Here is an 18,223-nt window from a genome sequence, read left to right as displayed (position 1 = left end):
CATAGCTAATCAATAACCAAGGCCACATTTAAACTCAAGTCCTGACTCTAAGGCTGATACTTCTACCTGCTGTGTCATTCAGCTGCTCCAAAGTAACTTATAAGGACAGTGTTTTCTCTTAATGTCGGCTTTCTTTAAGGTATCTATATGAAACAAATCATTATATATTATTTATATGCAGTCCTAGAACTATGGATTCACCTGAAAAACAAATAACAATAAAGGTATATTTCTCTCCCTAACATTGTAAAAACACTGTAATTCTAAATTGAATATTTTTTCAGATTATCATTATCTTTATGATATTGGTTTGCTTTTAATATTGCATGAAATGATTTCTACATACATATGTTGTGTGTGTGTAAAACTACAATTTATTCTTTTTTCTTAAAAAGCAGAAACTCATAATTTTATGGTGTTTTGAGGTATGTGAAGTATTTTTTTATAATAATCTTGAGAGATAGGTAATTAATTCTCAAGACTGTTGTGAGCTTCAAATAAGATAATATTTGTAAAGTACTTAACATAATGTGTGACACATAGTAGGGATTAAAAAAAATACTTGTTCCCACTTGACTTGCCTGTGGTCACACAGCTGGTAAAAGTCAGAATATGGATAGCAATCCAGATTTTCTGAAACCATGTCTCCTGATTTCTACCACACTATCCTGCCTTTTTGGCATATTTCCCCCCCTATATTCTTCTTCTTCTGGATTATATACAAAACTGATTATCTAATTTAGTTTCCATCTATCTCCACCTAATTGAATGCATGCCAGGAGTACTTAAAAGGGGGAAAAAAGCCAACAAAAACCTGAAGAGGCAGAAGATAATTCTACTTTCAATCAGAACATTTAAGGGTACTATAGAGGATAAGACAAGAGTCTTAGTGGTGATTTAATTCTTTGAAATGTGGAAGTGATCAGACGAACTGAAATTCAGTTTATGATGCTGACTCATAAGGAAGAATTAATTTCTTTACTCAATAATGATCACATGTCCTCATGAACAAACTTTTAGTTGAATAAACCCCCAAAATTATATTGAGACAGAAAATGGGAGATAATGTAAAGAGATTCATGTGGATGTAGAGGAAACTAATTTTTCAGGCTTCATCTAGACATCTGACAAAGTCTTCTATGTTATCTTTTCAGAGAAGATGGAAAGATATAGGTTAGATGACAGGACACTTGGGCAGATTCATATTATAATATTATAATAACTAGAGCCGAAAAGTAGCGGTTTAATAGATTGAAGTCAACTGGCTGCGAAGTGTCTAGTGACTCCCATCAGAGATCTGTGTTCACCTTGTGCTGGTCTACCTTTTTACCATTTACTCAGTAAAAACAAAAATGACATGGTTATCATATTTACATATATGATACCAAGTTAGAACCATATCTTTGCTGATGAAGCATTTAAAAAATGACAAATCAGATCAAAGGTCCAAATGAGATAAAACTGTATGGCTATAAAAGTAAAACTCTTAGGTTAAAGCAATTAATTGCATAGGGTGAGAGAGATTGGAATAGACAACATTTCATGCAAAACTGAGGTAAGGTTTTAATGAACTTTAACTTTAATATGAGCCAACAGCATATATCTGAGAAAGTGAATGCAATGTTAAGCTATATTAAAAGAGGCAATGTTTCTTATTCCCTCCCGGAACCATCTGATCTGATCTGCCTTAGACCAGCAAAGATGTGAGCATAGTATGTAGAGTAAAACATTCAATTTGTTTTCAAGAGAGAACACTGACAGAGAATGGTAAGAAGCCTGTCACAAGTATGTTGTGGGTTTAAAGAGCTGGGGATGCTTAGCCTGGAGAAGAGAGGTCTGAAGGAGATGTGATAGCTATCTTTAAGACACCTGAAGGCTTTCTAGAAGAAGGGGAGGGGCAGTTAGATGTCACAGTGGATAGGGAATCAGCCCGGAATTCAGGAGGACCTGAGTCAAAGGCAGCCTTAATACTTTCTAGCTGTGTGACTTTGGGTAAATCACTTAATCCCAATTGCCTCAACACACAAAGAGGAGGGAGGAGGAGGAAGATGGAGGAAGGAAGGGGGGGGAGGAGGAGGAGGAAGAAGGAGAAGAGAGATTAGGTTTTTCTCTGCTTGACTGCACAGGAAAAGACTAATAGAAATAGATTTTTGCCCAGTAGCCAAGCATCTATTGGGCACTTACTACATGCTAGACAATGCATTATGTGCCAAGGACACAAAAAGGGGAGGAAAAATGCAATTCCTTCTCTCAAAAAATATCCATTCTAATAAGGGAATGTAAATATCCAGGAAGATGCAAGATATTTTTGTGGTTTAATCATTTCAATCATGTTTGACTCTTTGTGACCCATTTGAGGTTTTCTTGGCAGAGGTACTAAAGTGGTTTGTCATTTCCTTCTCCAATTCATTTCACAGATGAGAAAACTGAGGTAAATAGGGTAAAGTGACTTTCCCAAGGTCACACAGCTGGTAAGTATCTGATGATGAATTTGGAACTTAGGAAGATGACTCTTCATAACTCCATATCTGGTGCTCTATCTGCCAAGCCACCTAGCTGGCCCAGATGCAAGATTTTTTTTTTTAATGTGGGTTTGTGTGTGTTTATACATATGTACATATGTATATGCACACATATAAATATATGCATATACACACACGGGGGGAATAAAGGGGGAAAGAGAAAAGGAGATAGGGAGAGAGAGTTCATATTAAGATCATTTAAAAGGATTTAATTAAAAGAATTTATATTAAGATCATGTATTTGAGAACAGTGGGAGGGAGGAAGGAAGGAACAGGAGGGAGACAAATTAGACTGCAAGAGATGGGATTTGAATTGAGTTCTAAAGGAAGTCAAAGGAGAAGGCCGAGTACTGCAGGTATGGAGGACATCAAGTGCCCAACACACAAGGATAGGAGGCAGAGAGGAAATTTAGATTTAGTATAAAGTAATTCTTAATTATTAGAGCTGCTTCTAAAGGGAACTTCATTAGGTATCATCACTGGAGGACTTAAAGTAGATGACCACTGGTTTGAGCCTTTTTGTTTAGGTATGAAATGGGCTGGATAATTTCTCAAATTCTGTGCAAGTGGGAATCATGGGAGCATGCAGTGATACCATCCAGGCCGTGCCAGCTAGGGGAGTAGCTCCGGATAACAAGGAGGGCAACACATGGGGCCCTCATGCTCTGGCCAGCACAGAATTATACAAACCTCCCAAATGTGCTAAGGAACAAAGAGATGAGAGTGGTGAAGTTAGAACGGAAGGAACTCATCACAAAAGGCAGAAAAAAAGTTTTATCCTATTTAAACAAACTCTCCCTCCCCCCCAAAAAAAATAAAAAAAAATTTTTTAAATTAGTTTACTTTCCCCATGGATACTAAAGAAGCAGGACATGAATTACAACACATGTTAAAGACTGAAAAATAAAATATTCGAAAAAATAACCTGTTCCTTGAGGAATATGAAAATCATAAGTGCAAACTGGGTAAACATATTTAAGGAAAAGACTGATCTGTTTCTAGAATAGAAAGAGACATATGTAGGCTTCCTTTTTGAGAAGCACAATGTCTCTATCCCTTAAGTTCTTTTTCCTTCCACAACCTTTAAAAAATAAAGATGTGTCCACATACATAAATTGCTGCTTTATTGATTAAATAATTCCCAAATCCAAATAGTTCCCAACTAATGAATTATTTGCAAAAATATCATGTAAATCAGATGTTTGCATCTCAATTGATATACAGTGTTGTATAATAGAAATTATATTTCCAGAACAACTCACAAATTTAATCGATGTGTATGACAGTATACCATTAGAACCTACCATAAAACCACAATTCAACAATCCTGCAAGTATTCATCAATCATCTATTATTTTGCAAGATTGTCTGCTAAATGCTAGATATACTAAGATTAAAAAATGACAGTCTTTGTCCTAAAGGGCCCTAGATAATTTTGGAAGAAATATGTTCCAATAATTGTATAAATATATATTCATATATTGGATTCAACATATATTTCTATCATCTTTAACATATATTGGACTATTTGTATCTAGGGAAGGATGTAGGGGAAGGGAGGGAAAATTAGAACACAAAGTTTTCCAAGGGCTAATGTTAAAGAATTGTTCATGCATATGTTTTGAAAAATAAAAAAAGCTTTAATAAAAAAATAAAAAATAAAATAAAAAGCATTGGAGGAAAAAAATATGTTTTCAGAGTTCCAACTGGACCAGGAAATTCCAACAGAGACTGGTAGGAGGAGGTGGGCAAAATTCAGGGAGGAAAACTCTAGCAGAGCGGAGGGATGAGATTGCTCAGTTTCCTGCTTGTATAAATGCTAAGGAACACTCTTTAAAGGTAGCTTCTGGTCCTGTGATGGTAGAATATACTTGGGCCTAGATCACCAGTATCACTTGCCATGGCTGTCTAAGAACATAAAAAACCTCAGCTCTCTTCGACACAGAGCCCAAGAAGATGGGGTCTAAAGCAGACACAAAGGCCCTTTGCCATCACTTGAGTCTTGGGCCTAATTTCTCTTGAAAACTGTAAGCTTCCTTGACCCAATAACTACTATTGCAGTCATATTATAGCAGATAGTACCAACTCTAACCTGAGTCAATGAATAAAACAAAATGGACCCAGGTTTCTGTAAATATTGAATTCGCTGTGCACTGTCAGACTCCATCAAGGGGCCTCAGACACAAAATCCCTTACTGATGAGACTTCAGAATCAGTCAGGACACCAGCCCTGAATGGGAGCCAAATACACACAGTATGTACACTGGACCTCCTGGGTGTACGCTTTGCCTCTCACTTTAGGATAAAGTAAAGAAATTGGTAGCAAATGTGACTGCCAGGGGGATGGGAGGAGAGGAGTCCAAACTCCAGATACTTACTATCCAAGATGCTTACTCTAATTTCTCTGCTGCTTTAGTTCCCCAGAATAGATGCTGCCCCTCATCATTACAGGACTTAAGGGTGGGAAGTCAATTTTTCTCATCCTATAACTAACTAATTTCCAATTCTTCTTTTCCTGTATCAATCATTATTTGCCCAGCCAAGCCTTCCTCTACTTGGTAAATTTCCCTTCTCTCTTATCTCTCTCTAGTTCAGACGTTTTCCTTCTTTTTATTCTTTATTTCTATCCTTCTCAATCTGTCTTAAATTATGTGCTCTGGATCTTTCCCTCTCTTTGGGAAAACTTCTCTTCATTCTAGATTTATTCCTCTTAATTCTTTCCTTTTTCTTATAAACATGGCAGACTTTCAGAGGCAGTTTATCTCCTGCCACCCCTTCAGAATAGGGTGTTGCTTCTCATAAAACTCCAACCCACTTGTCAAGGAACTGGAGTCAGTATACTCCTGGCTACTCATTGCTCCTTGCAGGCCTTTTCACTACCATTCTCACTCAGTAACATCTCCATATTTCTGCCTTATTCCCCCAAATCTGTTATTCATCTTAACTCATTTCAAAATCTTTAGTCCTTCTACCTCTCTCTTTTACCCCTTAATTCCTTCTGTGGTCTCATTATCTTCTCTTGTACAGGTTTTAGCGAATTTGGACTCATGGTCTTCCCTTATATCTTGTCCTTAGAGTTTAACAATTCAACCATTTTATCTCTCTCCCCACCCTACCTCTTTTTTTTTTATATATCAAGTGATATATATATATACACACACACACACATATATATATATATATATACACTTGATATTGTCACACACATAGCCCTCTCCCCATTATAATCCCAGCTGTCTTCTAGAAGTCACCTACACTTGCTGCTTTTAATTCCTCACCTTTCACTCATATCACAACCACCTAGCTTCAAATTTAGCATTCAACTGAGACTGCTCCCTCCAAAGTTACTAACAATCTCTTAATTGATAAAAACAATGTTTTGTTTTGGTTTTTTTTCAGTTACCATCCTACTTGACTTCCCCTGTATTGCACCATCTTTCTTCCCCCACCTCCCTGCACCCCATCGCTTAGATTCTCTTTCCTTTTTCTCCTCTATTTTTCTGACTTCCTCCTTGGTCATTTTGTCTCTGACCTCTTCTACCATGACTATGTATGTTTTTCAAGGCTTGATTTTAGTTTCTCTCCTTTGCTGTTTTCATTTGTTCCCATAGATTCAAGTAACATTATAATAGAGCATGTTTCAAGATCCACTTCTAATATTTCTCCTAGACTCCTGTACTCCTGTACTCCTCAGTGCAGTAGGAGGCAGGAACCTAGGTCATTTGCTATGTTGGGGAGGGGCAAAGGTACAAAACAGTCACTATGGAGAATGAGACAGGGAATCAATCAGTTTTGAATAGGGCTGTCAAGTAGTAAAAGCCCAGCTGAGATTATACAGCATAAATTTACAGAGGTTTGGCAGTTTGATTTTTTGGCTTTTCTAGGGAAGCTTAATGGCCTGAGAAAGGCAAAAAAAAAAAAAATCATCTGGAAAGGCTTATTTTGGGGTAATGGCAGTTTGGGAATGGCAAAAGGTCAAAAGAGGCAAGGAATTTTAGGATAGCTGGTAGTAAATCACTGAAGTGGTTAACCACAGATATGGTCAAGAATTGCTTTTGAGGCAAGTGAAATTAAGAGTACAGAGATAGAGTCCAGGAATGGAGGAAATGGTAAGAATGAGAGCAGGATCTCAGAAATAGTGATGGGAGATAGTATGGTGACAAAACATAGTGTGAATGACCATGTTTGTATGTGTCTGAATTAGGGTACATGAGGCTGCTGGAGTTGAGAAAATAGAGAATTTGTGAGATTCAGCAGCCCATCCATCAAAACAGTTTCTGAGTGGTAGGCCATGCTTAGGTCTGGAAACACTGTAATGGAAGAAGAAAGCCCCCTGGAATAGCTAGGACTTTATGCCACGTGGGAATAAGAGCTAGTAGCCTCTGACAGGGATGCTTTTAAGAGAATAAAAGTGGCTTTATTTTATTCCAGTGAATTGCACTGATGAGATGATTGACCCCTAACATCCTCCTAAGTACAGAAAAAAGCCCAGAGTGAAGGTGGTACCTCCTCACTCCTGGAGGTCTAGATCTGTGTTTGTCAGAGATAACCCCTGGGGAAAAGAAGGACTACCAGATGCTTATCCAGAACTATCAACATACACATCTTTGCCCTTTGTTTAACAACTTCAGCCTTCCAAGCTAAGTAAACCTTCTCTTCTGTTTCTTGCTTGCATCTTGTCAATCACTTCTACCAATCCAATAGCTAAGTTTAGGATGACTGTCAGAAGTACTTTTTTTTTTTTTTTTAAACAAAAGGGCATTTCAAGTAGATATGAGATCCCAGCATGGAATCATGAGGAATATCGAAGCTGAAAGAAAAAAGTGCATTTGTTTTGAAATCAAGAGCATCAATGAAATATAAAACCAAATCTACTGATTTTTGCTAAGAGCAGTAAGCTGAAATATTGTGAATAAAAACAACAATTTCAGAAAAATAAAGAGTGCCTTCATTCTTTTAAAAATTGCAAAATAACCATACTCATAGTTGACAGGACCCTGTATCATATTGATGATGTGAATCAATGTTTACTGGGTCATGCATTGCATTTACTGGGATTTATAATCTCCAAGTAGCCATGTTACTCTGAAATCCCAAATCCTGAGAATTTAAATATAGTTGCATGACTTTACAGGTATAACCAAAATCACATTACGTGCCTTCTGAAGGGATGGGGGAGGAGCAAGGTAGAGGGAAGGAGAATTTAGAACTCAATTTTAATTCTTTTCTACAAGTAACTAGCAATATAAAATATAAAAATATATTTTAAAAATGAAAGTGAACATGATGTGTCATCTTTAATGTAACAATTTCTAATACTTTCCCCAATTCCCAAATGATAAAGTTACCTGTGAAATTTTGTGCTTTCAGATGCAGATCGTAGAGTTTATGAATGTAACGTATATACATCTCTTCCTTGTTCAATTCAGTTTTGTAAAAATTCTGTAGCAAGAGTGTAAGCATAGAAAGCTGTGTTAACATCAAAAAACTATCATCCTAGTACACTTCTGTAGTTGTTTGATGAAATATAATAACTGACTCCTTTAAAAACCCATTTTAAAGAAAATCTTGAAATGTATCAGGAAAGTTTTAAGGGGAGAAAAGTGGCACCAACCATTTATTAGTGACTAAGCTGAGACATTTTAAGTATTATTGCTTAAATTTCTCTTTATTCCATTTTTTTGAGACATTTTAAGTATTATTGCTTAAATTTCTCTTTATTCCATTTTTTGAGACATTTTAAGTATTATTGCTTAAATTTCTCTTTATTCCATTATTTTTTTTTTTGGTATGCATTTTCTGGGGGGGTGAGAGGGATATCTAGACCAATGATCTTATCAGTGGTGAATTCTCAATATGGAAATTCACTAAAGTAATGCTGATTATCAACTTACCTATAAATTATAATCATAATTATAACTGGACTGCTTAGAGGGGTTGAGTGTCTTTCCCATTTATTCGAGGCAGGGCTTAAAACTGGATCTTTTTTACTTTGTCTGGCCCTCTATTCCAAAACCATGTTGCATTTTAAACTATCAATGAATAATCAGAGAACAAGATATTTCCTGACTCTAATCTGTCACTTATTCCTGAAATGCTCTAATCAGTTCATCTCTATATCTTGGGTTCTGTGGCTTCCTTCAAGACTTAGATCAAATCCCACTTTCCTGGCATACTTCCCCTGCCCAGTGTTCCCTTCCTCCTGAGATTACCTCCCATTTACTTAGAATATCTCTTGCACATGTAGTTGTTTACATATTGTCTCTCATAGGGGAATAGGAATTTCTTGAGGGACAGGGCCGTGGGTTTGTATTTCTTTGTATCCCCAGAGCTTAGCATGGGGCCTGACATAGGGTAAGCTCTTAAGAATTATTTGTTGACTCAATAATTAAGAGATAATTAAGATTGTAATAGATATAGCATGATGGTGGTTGATTTTTGGTTTTTTCACACCAAAATGCTTTATAAAATGATATACATTTCATTGGAGAAGGAAATGGTAAACCATTCCAGTACTTTTGTCAAGAAAACTTCATGGACAGTATGGTCCACAGGATCATGAAGAATAGGACATGATTGAACAACAATGTATTTTAAAAAATGAATTTTATTAATGCATGTTATTTTGCAAAATGATCATACATTCAATAATATCTTTAAATTTGAGATTTATTTAAAAGAGTTACCTAAAAAATAAAAAAATGACATTGATAGACAAAATGTGAACCCTGTAATGTTTTCTGAAAAACCATGAGGTGGAGGACAGATGGAAGAGACCATTTTATGATGAATAAGCACCTACTCTATGTATTAATGTATTAATTAATGTATGCTAAGTATTTTTGGTTTATATTTAAAACACTTGTCCTACATATGAATCAGTAGGGATTTGATTCATAAAACAAATATTTTAATTGGTTATAAAAATATATGAGGTTCTGATAAAAGAATAAATGTAAATGAGAATGAAGAGACAAAGAATCATGATAGTTTAAAAGAGTGAATGAAAAGCTATGTTTTTTATATATTGAAATTAATTTAATTGTAAAAAGTCAATAAAATTTAATTAGCCATGTAGTTTAATGCTACATTATAAATAATTTAATAAAAGAATTTTAAAAATGCTTCTGGTTCTTATCTAGCTGCAGCCTTTTAATTATTTACTAATAGCCCTATTTTGATTTATATAAAAATATTTTCACTGCTTGACATAAAAATATCCTTTATATATGAAAAGGACTACCTAAATTAAATGGTTGATAGTCATAAAAGCTCCTTTTTCAGTTAGGATAATGAGATTTTTTTTTTTTTTTATTTGACAGGGACATTAAAGACCATTTCGTTCACTAATCTCTTTATTTCTCTCTTATTTTACAAATGAGGAAACTGAAAACTCAGAAACAAAGTGACTTTGCAATTACTGTGCAGGATTTCTCTCTCTTTTCCTCCCACCCAGTTGTTGATGTCTCAAACTATAGCCCCATGATCTCTTTCTTCTCATAAACACTTTCCATTTTATCTGCTCTAAGATAAACCTATTTCATCAAAATCATTGCTCTGGAAAGAGCAAGGAAAAAAGCGTAAGTCTCAAGGTGCCAGTTTCATGTCTCAAATGAAAGGGTTGGATTCAACGATTTTAAAGCCCCTTCCAGCTCTGGGTTCTGTGAAGAGGAGGGAAGAAAAAAGTCATCACCCCTCTCCATTCTTTCATCCCAACATTACAAATTTATTTACTTAACCTTCTATCTCCATAGTCTATCTATGAAGGAAAAAAAAAGTCTGTATTGCCCCAACCTGGTTTTATTTTGAATGCTAATGTATTGACAATCTACATATCTCAATGACTCAAAATTATCACCATCATAATAAACTTTTGATTTTTCTATAGAATCACAATGAAAAATACAGAGTGGAAGGAGAAACATGAAAGGAAAGACATTTCATCATCTCTGTTTCCTCATTAAGCTTTAATACCTTAAGATTTTTGGATATTATATTTACTCCACAGAATAGGTTCTATTATATCATAAAAATTCATTTTCTGGGCAGACCACAAGGTCTCTATAATTTAACAGAATGACTTCCAGAGTTTCTAAGGCTACAGAATTTATTACCCTGTGGTCAATATCAAAAAAGCCTTTTTTTTTTTTTAAATTTGGCTAATCTGGTCCTCTGAGGAAAAACAGTCTAGTTCAACTATCACAAGTTATGCTTGAAATTTTTTGAGTTTGGTAGGAATGGTTAAAGTTTGGGCTCTACTGCTATCTCTTACAACTTTGGGTCACCCCTACCATGATTTGGAACATTTAAGGGAGCACCAATTTAATTCAATTCATTTCAATATAACATTCTTTTAATAAAGTATTATATTTCAGGGCTTCAGGCCACTCCCTGAGATGATAAGTTATAAGTTATTCACAGCTCTATATTCAGTAGAGAGTTTTTCTATAGCAATGAAATCATGAGTTTGATAAATTGGATTTGTATGTACATTTATATGAGGGTAGATTGATGGATACATAGATAAAAAATATGCTATATGAGTATATAAACATATGATAAATGGATATGCATTGATAAATAAATGTCTATGTAAAAATGTATACATACATACATATATATATATATACTTATACATTTCAAATGTATGTGGATTAATTTTTTAAATCAAGAGTTATGTCATGATTGCTATGGGAAAATTTATTCTAAGTTCCACACACAGACAAATTTATTTCTGGACTGTGTCCAGATTGAATTCTGTCTATAATATTAGTACAAGTACCCATTCATGATATTAAAAGAACTACTAATTGAGCTCAGGAAACTTGAAAAGTGAAGACTTAGTCTAACAGGAGCACCATACTTTAAATCCTGTGTTTAACGGAACTTTATTGAGTAAGTTATCATTCTGATTCTTGAAAAAGTAAGCATCTTTAAATGAGCATATACTTTTTTTAGAAGATGAGGAGATGGGATAAGGATCATCAAATTGCAAAAGGAAAATAAATATCAGGATCAGATTGTAGTCTAGGATTTGATAGAAAATTACTGAGTATGATATCCTAATTCAAATAAGTCTTAGGTAGAAACAAAAAGCAAACAAATGTTAGAGCTGTAAGGGAAATTAATTCAGTCAACATGAATTCATTAAGCACCTACAATGTTCCAGGCACAATACAGGGAATGAAACAATCCCCACTTAAACTGAGCCTACATTCCAATGAGGACATCATCCAGGATTCTTAATCTTGGATCCACAGGCTCCAAACAAGTGTATAGGTAGATTCTAGTAGGTCCTTAAACTGGCATGGGAAAAACCAAAACCAAAATCCCTTGCATCTTTATATTCACTATACCCTAACTGAATTTTGACATTTTGTTCTGAGAAGAGGATCATCAGATTGCTGAAGGGGTCCATGGCACTAAAAACAGAAATATTAAGATTCTCTGATATAGTCCACTGTTCTCATATTACAAACAAGCAAACTGAAGGACAGAGTGATAAAGTTACTTTTTCTTTCTTTTTCTTTTCTTTTTTTTTTGGTGCTAAGGCAATTGGGGTTAAGTGACTTGCCCAGGGTCACACAGCTACGAAGAGTTAAGTGTCTGAGGTCAAATTTGAACTCAGGTCCTCCTGATTTCAGGACTGGTGCTTTATTCACTGCACCACCTAGCAGCCCCTAAAGTTACTTTCTTAAAGGTATCTTAGCCAATTTGCAGCAGACCTAAGGGTAAATGCCTCTCATCATCAATGCCTTAGTCAGATGATCATGGGGACATCATAAATGTGAATCATTTCCCCCAGGTACTGCCTAGACTAGAGTTTGTAACAAACTTTAGCCAATGATTTTAATTTATTTTCTCTTCCTTATCTACAGGTATCACTCCTTATCTGGGGATTAATCTGCTTATGATACATTAGAAATATGATAAAGAGACCAGAGAAGGCAAATATTTCCTTTTGATCACATCCAAGATGCTTAGTTTATATTTTCTACCTTTTGTTTCTTTGTAGATTATGGCATTTAACAAGAAAAATCAATAAACAGTTTTATTCATAGCCCTCACTCTTAAATTAACCAAAAATCATTTTAATTATCTAGAATTGTTGTACCATAAACAAAGAGTCTAACAGCAGCACAGCAGGGTTTTTGAAATTATCAAAGAATGATTTGCTCTAATAGCTTTCTTATAAGAAGGAGCTTTCTTTGAGAACAAAATAAGCCTTTTTCCTCTGAAGGAAAAGTGTTTCTTTTGAAAACATTTTATTATTACTGTCAGTAGACAGGAATCTTTTGCATATGTCTGGCAAACATACGGGTGACACATAGGATAAAACAATAATTATATTTTGTAGTGTTAGTCATGTCAAAAATTACGCACATTATTAACTTAATGCTAGAATTTAAGTCATGATGTTTCACAAAAATAAATAGGAACTTTGTTAAAACAAATGCTTTAGAAATTCCTCTAAAGGATTAATCAAAATGCCAAAAGCAGGAAGAAACACTAATCATATTGCAGTGAAAAAAAAAAATCAAGACCTATCTATATAGAATAAAAATTAAAAGGTTAGCCTAGAAGTGATATATTAGGGCCTTTAGTTATAGATTATTTAATATTGCCTGAAACAATAGGCTAATATAATATAGTAATATTAATAACATTATTAAATAATTATAATATAATTGAAACAATAATTACTCTAAAAATATGAGTATCTTTTGCCTGTTCACTATTCCTGAAATTACAAGTGAAAATTATACCTGCTTAATCAATATATAATCCATAGATTCAATCAACAAGAATTTATTAAGCATTTACTTCGTACCAGGGACTGAGGCAGATACTGGGGATACAAAGACATAACCAAACAATCTTGACTCTCAAGTAGTTTATATTATAATTTAGTAGAGAAAGATTGGAGAGGAGGGAGAATGAGGGAGAAGCTAAATACATAAAAATATACATAAAGGTAAAGAAAAATACAAATAAAGCAAATACTAACTAATTTGTCAGAGTAGGTCACTAAGCAATGGAGGTAACCATAAAAGGCCCCATTTTGGACGTGGCATATGAGGTAAATATTTAAGAAAATGAGGAATTCAAAAGTCAGAGATGAGGAGGGAGTGAATTCTGGGTTTGGTGAACAGCCTGCAAACAACCACAGGGGTTGGAGATGAAATATCATGTATAAGGACTAACAAATAGTTCTGTTTAGTTGATATGATGAGTACCTAAAGAGAATAATGTATAGTAAGCTTGGAAAAGTAGTCTGGAACTAGCATGTAAAGGGCCTTAAACGGAAAAAAAGGTAGTTTCCATTTTGTCTTTTATTTTAAAGGCATGAAGATGCTATTTATATTAAGGTTTTTTGAAGGGATACAAGTGATAGAGCACTGAGTCTGGAATCCCAAAGGCCTGAGTTCAAAGCTGGTCTCAGACAGTTCCTAGCTGTATGACCCAGGGAAAGTTACTTAACTCTAATTGCCTCAGCCAAAAAAAAAAAAATTAACTCAGATCTTCCCGATTCCAGACGTGCCATTCTATCCATAGTGCCACCTGACTAAACATCTTTGGTTTGTTTCTCATAGTGAGTGCAAATTTTTGGACATTTATTAAATTGTTTCAGAGTGTAGAGTGATCAGTTTGTAGAGTGATCCAACTGTACAGTTTATTACATCTAGTGAGTTGAGAACCAGAAATTCATCTTTTTTAAAAAGGTCATAACAAGGTTACTGGTTACAAAAGAATACGGAGATAACAGAATAGGATGCATTTGGAGGAAGGTAGAAACACTGGATGTCTGAGGTTATAGTAAAATCAAGACTGGGGCTAAGGATTGGGATTGCCTATCAAAGAGGGGCACTGGAATTAAATATTTAATGTCTGGCAGAGACCTTAGATGTCACACAGCCAAATCTTCTCATTTCACAGATACAGAAACGAAGTTCAAGAAAGATTAGATCATTTGCCAAAGATTACACTAGCAATAAGCAGTGGAATCAAGAGCTAAGTCCAGCTTCTATGCCCAAAATTGGCTGCAGGTATATTATGAAATAAGGCAGGGACAAGTGAACCCAGAGCATCATAAAAGACAGAATCCTTCCATTGATACCACTGGTACTCAGATATGAGGCTTCAGAATGGGGGGAGGCGGGAAGAGACAGATTGCTCATCTCCTATTTGCCTATTCTAGCCAAAACTTAAAATTTAATCAAAAAAATCTAAAAAGAAATTTGAAAATTAAGTTGTTTTTTGTTTCACTCTTTCACTGTGCAGTATGTTTAACTCTTTGGGATCCCTTTTGGGGTTTTCTTGACAAAGATACTGAAGTGGTTTGCCATTTCCTTCTTCAACTCATTTTATAGATGAGGAAACTGAGGCAAATAGGGTTGAGTGACTTGCTCAGAGTTATACAGGGAATAATTCATGAAGATGACTCTCCCTGATTCCAAGCCCAGTGCTCTATTTATTGAGCCACCTAACTAGCCCAAGTTATTTCTACTACCCCAAAACTGTACCCCCCCCAAAAAAGCTAGAAACTCCTGGGGAAGTAGAAAAGGGGGCCAGTAACAGAGCAGGTAAAAAAGTCGGTTCACAGTACTATCAGAGATTGACTAGAAATATGGCTACCCTTCAGACATGCATACTGAGGCAACAACAATGGCATCCTCCCTATTACCTCCATCCTTGACCCAAATCCCCAGTGTGATCAAAAAGCCTTAGTGTGGGTACTTTGGAAGACGTAGGAAACCACTTGTGAAGATGTTACAGAGCTCAGACCAGGATACCCTAGGCAATAAGCAGTGACTAGGACATTAACATTCTGTTCTGAAATGCTGAAGCAGATTTTGAAGAGTTTGTGCTTGAACTTCAAAGATCCAGTGTAACCTAAAACCAGGAGTGAAAGATCAGCACAGGAATGTTGGGGGTCCAGTAAAGGACCATCCAGGAAATATTGCCCTACCAAAACAAAGCAGAGCATAGAACTTGATCTTGGTGTAAAGTCCCAATTCAGGGCCTAAAATTGGAGTGATGAATGAATAAACCAGAGAAAATACTTACCACTACATATCTAGAAATACCTACTCTGTTAAAAAAAAAAAAAAAAAAAAAAAAAAAAGAGGAGGACTGGGGTGGGGGAGAGGGAGGAGATAATGTCATAACATCTGTAATCAGAGACTCAAGGGAAATGGATTTTCCACAAAAATTACATGAATATAAAGAAGGAAGCAAGAGGTAAAAAATTTAAATAAAAATTATGAAAAAGAACTGGAAAGAGATATGCAGGAAAATAAAAGTGAAAAACCTTACCCAAGTAATGCACAATCTTAAAAAGATAATAGATTAAACAGAAATCAGTATCCACTAGATGACAAGAAATGTTAGAACAAAATCAATTTTTTTTTAAAAAAAGAACAATATGTGAGATATCTGATATCAGAGATAGTGACCTAGAAAGTAGGTCAAAGAAAAATAATTTAAAAATCCCTAGACTTCCTTAAAAACTATTTTTAAAAAGTTTCAACACTATTTCAAGGAATTAAAAATGAAAATAGTTAAGATATATTAGAACCAGAGGACAAAGATTATCCTATCTTTATAGGAAGAATCCACCATTGATATCCTGAGAGAAAAATTTCAGTAAGAAAAGTACTAGTAAAAGATAATGAAGAATATTAGAGAGGATGTAGGAAAACTGGGACACTAATACATTGTTGGTGGAATTGTGAACTGATTCAAACATTCTGGAGAGCAATTTGAAACTATGCCCAAAGAGCTATTAAACTGTGCATACCCTTTGACCCAGCAGTATTACTACTGGGCTTCTATCCCAAAGGGAAAGGGATCCACAGGTGCAATAATGTTTGTGGCAGCCCTTTTTGTAGTGGCCAGAAACTGGAAACTGAGAGGATGCCCATCCATTGAAGAATAGCTGAATAAATTGTGGTATATGAATGTTATGGAATATTATTGTTCTGTAAGAAATGATCAGCAGGATGATTTCAGAAAGGCCTGGAGAGATTGACATGAACTGATGCTGAGTAAAATGAGTAGAATTAGGAGATCATTATATTTGGCAACAACAAAATTATATGATAATAAATTCTGGTGGATATGGCTCTCTTCAACAATGAGATGATTCAGGCCAAGTCCAACATAATATTTTCACTCTTTTTGTTCTTGTTTGCTTACATTTTGTTTTCTTTTGCATTTTTTCCTTTCTGATCTGATTTTTCTTGTGCAGCAAAATATTTGTGGAAATATGTATAAAAGAACTGCACATGTTTAACATATATTGAAGTATTTGCAATGTAGGGGAGGGAGTGGAGGAAAGAGAGGGAAAAATTCTGCAAGACAAAGTTTTATAAGGGTGAATGTTGAAGATTATCCATGCATATATTTTGAAAGAAAAAGCTTTAATTAAAAAAAAAAAAAAAAGAAAAAGCAAAAAGAAAAGTTCTGGTAATGTTTTAGCTAAAATCTATAGCTGCTATGTAAAAGAAAAAATACTACAGGCATTTTGAAAGAATTTCAAGTACTAAAGAACCACAGTCAATATCACACAAGACCTGCCAGCTTCTCCTGTAAATGAGAGATCTGGAATAAAAATTCCAAAAGGCAAAAATTACAACCAAAAGTAACATTCTATAAAAGTGAGTATAATCATATTGGGAAGGAAGAAAAGAAAGGAATGGATCTTTAATGGAAGAGAAGATTTTTTTTAAAGTATTTCTGATGAAAAAACCAGAGATATGCAGGAACTATGAGATATAAGCTCAAGAATCAGGAGAAATATACAAAGATAAATTTATTTGATCATTTAGAAAGGCCTATATGATGATGGAGTACTAACGTTCTAATAAGGGAAAGGGGAAAAATAAGTGTCTCTTCATAACTTTAATGTTTTTAAAAGATAATGAGGGAATTACAGAGTAAAGAGAGGACCTGAGATTTGATTGGTTCTATTCTAAGGTTTTGGAGAGGGGAAAGCAAAGGAAGGACAAAATGAATAAAGTAGTATTTAGAGGAGGAAAAGTGAGACGGAACTTATTATTTATCATAACTGGTGTATATCAAAAGAATACACAAAAATGAAGGTAAAGGATAAGGGGAATGGGTATTAAATAATCTCATCCATCTGAAATCAACAAAGATAGGCTGAACATTCATGTAAAACCTATCATGTTCAATAGAGAAATGTGGGAATGGGAAGATAAAACCAAGAAGACAGCTGCAAACAAAACCAATTTCCTAATCCTGAAAGGAACGTGTGCATATTTTGGATGGTGTTTAGTAAAGTTTCTGACATACACTAAATCTTAACAAATTACTGCTGACTTTGAATTTGAACATGATAGAATTTTGTAACACTATAAAACATGGCAATGTAATAATCCTCAGAATCCAGGGTTGTATGAATTGATATGGAGTGGACTGGAATGAGCAGAATGATAACAAAACAAACATATTCAACAACAATTGTGAAAAACTGAAGAACTCTCATAGATGCAATTATCAAAATGTCTCCTATGGAGACACAAGGAAGCCTTTTAGCCAACTCTTGATGGAAATATAATGAACTAAAGAGTTTCCAAAGCAGGCACACATTTTTGGGCAGGATCACCATTGTTTTTACCTGACTATTCTTGTTTCTTTAAAAATTTTTTTCTTTTTTCTTTTTTTTCCTTCTTGAG

General features: G+C 34.8%; 1 protein-coding gene across 3 annotated transcripts in view; it reads right to left on the bottom strand.

Annotated features, from left to right (window-relative positions):
• Positions 1-18,223, bottom strand: part of DOCK4 (dedicator of cytokinesis 4) — a 498,642-nt gene that overhangs the window by 36,623 nt on the left and 443,796 nt on the right. For all 3 annotated transcript variants that reach the window (XM_074268282.1, XM_074268284.1, XM_074268283.1), the window contains one exon: positions 7,871-7,964. In XM_074268282.1, coding sequence (XP_074124383.1) covers positions 7,871-7,964 — 94 coding nt within the window. The remainder of the gene's footprint in view (positions 1-7,870; positions 7,965-18,223) is intronic.

The sequence above is a fragment of the Sminthopsis crassicaudata genome, chromosome 5 (assembly GCF_048593235.1).
Source record: "Sminthopsis crassicaudata isolate SCR6 chromosome 5, ASM4859323v1, whole genome shotgun sequence".
Classification (NCBI taxonomy): Eukaryota; Metazoa; Chordata; class Mammalia; order Dasyuromorphia; family Dasyuridae; genus Sminthopsis; species Sminthopsis crassicaudata.
This window is presented reverse-complemented; position numbering and strand designations above follow the sequence as displayed.